We start from the raw sequence: 5,031 nt of genomic DNA on the forward strand, positions 1-5,031 counted from the left end.
AGCTCCGAGAGCGCCCCCGCGTCGCCCGCGGGCGCCCCGGCCGCCGCCGCCGCGCAGCCCCTGGGCGCCGGGTGCTGGTGCTGGTGCAGCTGCTGCTGGAGGTGCAGCTGGTGGAGCTGGTGGAGCTGGTGCAGCTGGTGCCGGGCGGCCGGCTCGCGCGCCTCCGCGTCCCCGCCGCCGCCAAGTTGGAGCGGGCCGAAGTCGGCCGCGCTGGCCGGCATGCCGGGCGCGGCGTACGCGAGGTGCTGGTGCTGGTGGTGGGGCGGCTGCTGCTGTTGCTGTTGCTGTTGCTGCTGCTGCTGCTGCTGGCGCCGGTAGAGCTCGGCGTAACGCTCGCTCAGGTAGAGCTGGCGCGCGTTGCGGAGCACGTAGGACACCAGGAGGTTCTTGTGCAGCTTGATGCCGCCGCGCTGGGTCCGGGAGCTGTGGATCTTGCGCAGGGAGATGCTGATCAGGCTCTGGGCGTCCAGGGCGCACTCCATGCTCCCGCGGAGACGGCGGCGGCGGAGCAGCCGCGGCCGCTGCTGCTGCTAATGCTGCTGCTGTCTCGGCCTCCAGCCGGCCGCAGGGGCGCGCCGGGCAGGAGAAACGGAGTCTGGGTCAGCGGGTCGGCTGCGCTCCGAGAGGAGCCGCCACCTTGCGCTGCGCGCCACCCGCGGGACCGTGCTCCCCAGACGGCGCCAAAGCAATGAGCCTCGGCCGGCCCGGGCCCCAGCTATTTAGCCGGGCGTCCGGGCCCCGCCTCACACCTGATAAGCCAATAAAAATGCCCAGAGCTTCTCGAGTGACAGGCGCTGCCCGCCCCGGGGCCACATGGCTGGCCAATCAGACCAAGGCGGTTCCTTTGTGCTATTCAAATACCGAACGGACCCCGGGCTTCTAACGCCGCTGCTGCCTCGAATGTTCTCCTGGGGCCGCCGCGCTGCGCGGGACTCGGAGGAGCTGGGGCCGCTGTCTGCAACGTGGGTCGCCTCACAGCCGCCACATTGGAGCCCGCGGCCACCCACGGCCTAGCTCCAAGGAGCTGGGGGTCGGTTCACCTGCGTGCCGCGGCAACGGCTCCTCCCCCTTCCGCACGGCTGGGCTTCACCTGCGGCAGGTGCGCACAGCTCCCCGCTTCTGTCCACGCGGCATTTCCTTTCGCATTCTGTTGCTCCCGGATGACCCGTGGTACCCAAGGTCTTTACGGGAGACTAGGGGGGCCGCCGACTTGATCCAGGGAGACCCTCAAGAGAGAAATGTTTGGAGGTACCCTCAACCGTAGAGAATTTTAGGCCTTACTCCTTGACCTTTTTGGCCGAGGGGCCTCAGGGAATACTTGGGGAAGGGCCGTCCTCCGCATTTGTCTGATGGGAAAAACCAAAACCTTGTGAATTTGGTCTCCTCTGATGGAGGAGGCTTCGAGGCATGCCTCGCTGAGGGCCTTTAAACCTGGTGAGGTCCGAAGTCGCTGTGAGAGCCGACACCGAGTGTCCTAATCACCGGTTCTGTAACATTTCCTCTCTAACTACTAATAATGACAATAGGGACTATTATTATGTTCCGAGCATAGGGCAGGCCCTTGCTAGAAACTCCCTGAATCCCTCATTGCGACTGCTTGCAGAGCAGGGACCTGAGTCTCAAAGGAGCCTGGTGACTTGGGAATCATACAGCTCTGAAGGGGCAGAGCAGGATTTGTGCGAGGACTGTGAGCTCCAGAGGGGAGGTGAATACCCAGGGCTGAGGAACTCCCCAACTTAACTTTTCTTGACACTGTTTTCCTTCTTGTCCTGAGCCATTCACGGGCCACCTCCTCCCAGCTGGGGGCTGAGACAGAGAACAGAGGGACAGGATTGCGATCTCTAGATTGGGAGGCCCGAAAGGGGGGTGACTGCTGCTCAGAGAGGGGGAGTCCAAGGTGCCTGGGGTGGGGGTCTCCTTAAAGTGGTCATGAAGTTTGCCTGAGGAGGGGGTCCTTGAGGTGGTCCTTGAAGGAGGAAAGGGCTTCACAGAGACTCTGAGAGCTAGGCAGGCCCTGTGGGGGCCATGCTGGGAGATGCCCAGAAGTAAACTTCCTGCTGTTTCACCCTCTCCTTGGGTTTCTTCGGAGTCTCTTCTTTCCTTGAGCCTGTTGTCTTCAGCATCTATTTTGTCCCTTGGCAGGAGTGAAGATACCCAGCCGACCCATCCTGCAGTTCCTGGGTCTCCCTTTAGTCTTATGAGTTCTCCAGATTTGTTTTCTCAAACAAATTTTCAGTATCTACTCAATGCCAGGCATCAAGGGTGAAAACAAAGTTAGAGAGCATTTACCCCATTTTTCAGATGAGGAAACTTGAGCACTGACAGTGGAAAGGACCTGTCCAAGGTTCCACAGTTCCAGGTCATTTCCATGCCATCTTATGGACAATCTCAAACTATTCTGATCCTCTGTGACCAGTAATAACATTTCCCAGCCCCAACCAGAGAAACCAGGATTGACATTTTAGGGGGACTGCAGACAAAGGGCATCTTAATTCCATTCTTTTGGTGATCTGGTGATAGGGACGCACAGGCGTGGAACTTGTCCATGTGATAATACCTACAGGAATAAAAATATACTGTTCCTTCCTTCCTTAGGGCCTGTCTTAAAGGCACACAAAGTCTTTATTTTTGAAGTTCACTTTTAAGACATCATTTTTGAGGCATGTGGAGGGAGGCAGGAGGTCCTATCTGGCTTTACAACAATGGGGATGCCATATGCAACAGTTAAGTCTGGGATCCACAGTGTCTGGCCCGTTGCAAGAGCCCAAGAATGTATTATTAATACTGACTTTGGCCTTCATTCTGTCCTTACCCAGAACTTATAGGTGGAAACTAAGACTGACAGTTTATGTGTCTTGCTCAAGGTCATACAGCCAAGAATGGGTGGAGACAGGATTTGAACCCAGGTCTGTTTCCAGGACCAGAACTTGCTGTAGGTTCTTCAAAATTAGCCTCTTGCTTCTGCCCTTGGTGAATTTGAGTCCAGTTCTCAGGGCTCAGCTCCTGGTGAACGTGACCTTGATTTGATTGACATCCCACCACTGTCCTGCTAACTGCTCTGAGACCAGGGGCTGCAGGAGTCCATGAAGAAGCCAATATCTGTCCCAGCCTCAGCTCATCATTCACAGCCATTCTCAGAGCCGCACCCTATAACTCTAGGGGCCCAGAATCAGGCTAGGGATGATGGTGGATTCTCCAGCCATAGTCTGGGGGCTGGGGAGCCAGGTCCTGGCTCCCTGGGCAGCTCCTCTTAGCACTTCCCAGCCCACTGGCTTCACCTCTGCCCCAACGTGAGTTTGAGTTCTGCTAAAGCTCTTTTTCCCGCCCTGGGTCAGCTGACAAGTGGTCAGCCCATGTGCAGGGCTGCATTCCCTGGGCCCTCTTGTTTAGGGCCCATGCTCACTTGGTCTCCCCTCCTTCTCAAGAATGAAGAGGTGGGCTAGTGGGGAGGGCTAAGCAGTTGTCTAGCTAATAAAAACCCTTGATCTTTTTTGGGGTGGCTTGGGAGGGGGAGTTGCTTCAGCTGTTGTAAGAAACACTTGCTGAAGGAGGTAATGGAACAGCTGAGCTTTGGAGCCCCTAGGAGCAGTGAAGCTTGGGGGGCACACAGTAGGAATTCACAAGTGTTTAGAGAATGGGTGGGTCACACACAAGCTTCTGTTAGGATGCACAGTGGCTCAGAGTAGGGTGCTATAAACTGCTCAGAACAGCGAGTGTACATGCGTATGTATGAGACCTGTGTGCATACCTGTGGGGAGAAGGGTCCCTCAGACCTGCACCCTGTGCAGGGCGGCAGGTCCCAGTAAGACAAGGCTTCTTGGGATGAAAGGCTGGCTCTGTTTGTCTGGGTACCTGAGAAAGGTTGGGGAGCTAACCTTTCCCCCAGAGCTAGGTGATTGCATCTGGCACTGAGTCAGTGCTCCCTGGAGGAAGTTAATTAATGCTTAAATATTGACTGAGTGTCTGCTGGGACAGCGTGGGGCAGGGCACAGAACCAATCAGAACCTGGGTTCCCGTCAAACCACAGGTGTTGTCAGCCCCACACCAGAGCAGTTAACACCTCGAAAATGCCACCCGTGCCTTGTGGGCACCTTTTGGTCACCCAGCTCGGAGGTGGGAGACGTGTCTAGGAAGCTTCTTGGTTGGCAGTGGGAATTGCCCAGTGGGTTCCCAGGGATTGGTTTGGAGGAAAGAATGCAGGGACAAAATGCTTAATTGAGGGCATTGTGTTGGGGCGAGGATTGGGGGCGGAGATTCACGTATTCATTTATTTGTTCATTTGCCCAAGAGATATTTCCAGAAACTTACTCTGGAATTCCTGCAAAGGGATCAAGGAACAAGATGTGATCCTGCCCTCAGGAGGCCACATTTAGAGGGAAGCAGACAGATAAATAGACTGATGCAGAGTGATAAGTGTGAAAGGAAGAAGAACAGGGCTGGGGGAGGTCAGGGGAGGGGCCTCAGAACTGATTAGGGAAGGGCTTCCTTCCAGAGGCTGAGACTTGGAGGCCAAAGAGGGAGAGGGGCCTTCCAGCAGAGAGAACTGCGAGGGGCCCAGCACATGGCCTGGTACACAGTAGGCACTCAGTAAATTCTTGTGGAATAAATCAGTCAATGAATGTAAATATGCAGAAGACACTGTTGGAATTGGAAGGATCCTGAAGATCAGGCTGCCCCCATTCCTAATTTCCAGACAGGTAAACTGAGGTCCACAGAGGAGGAGGGATGTGCTGAGGGTGTTGGCCTGGAGCTGGGGCTGGAACCCAGATGTCCCACGTCCCACTCCAGCCTCCAGCTGCCCCCAGCTCACTGTCTCTGGTTTGGAGTGGGGTTACTCCACGGACACTGAGCCCTGGGACTGTGGGCGGTGGCAGAGAAGGCAGTGTGGTGCAGCTGACCACAGCAGTCACTGTTGAGTCCTCTCTGAGGCCTCGGAACCACTGGTGCTTGGGTGTGTGGGAGCCCTGTGCTGCACCCCAAGAAGGCTGTTCTGTGGCCAGTGGGCACTGGGGAGCTCAGCTGCAGTCCAGG

General features: G+C 56.4%; 1 protein-coding gene across 1 annotated transcript in view; it reads right to left on the minus strand.

Moving 5' to 3' along the window:
• IER5L (immediate early response 5 like) overlaps positions 1–690 on the minus strand; it is a 2,187-nt gene extending 1,497 nt beyond the window's left edge. Inside the window, exon 1 of the mRNA XM_019641667.1 lies at positions 4–690. Within this exon, the coding sequence (XP_019497212.1) occupies positions 4–482 (479 nt within the window). The 5' untranslated portion in view covers positions 483–690. The remainder of the gene's footprint in view (positions 1–3) is intronic.
• Positions 691–5,031: the final 4,341 nt, after the last annotated feature.

Source organism: Hipposideros armiger, unplaced genomic scaffold (genome assembly GCF_001890085.2).
Source record: "Hipposideros armiger isolate ML-2016 unplaced genomic scaffold, ASM189008v1 scaffold_3, whole genome shotgun sequence".
Lineage (NCBI taxonomy): Eukaryota > Metazoa > Chordata > Mammalia > Chiroptera > Hipposideridae > Hipposideros > Hipposideros armiger.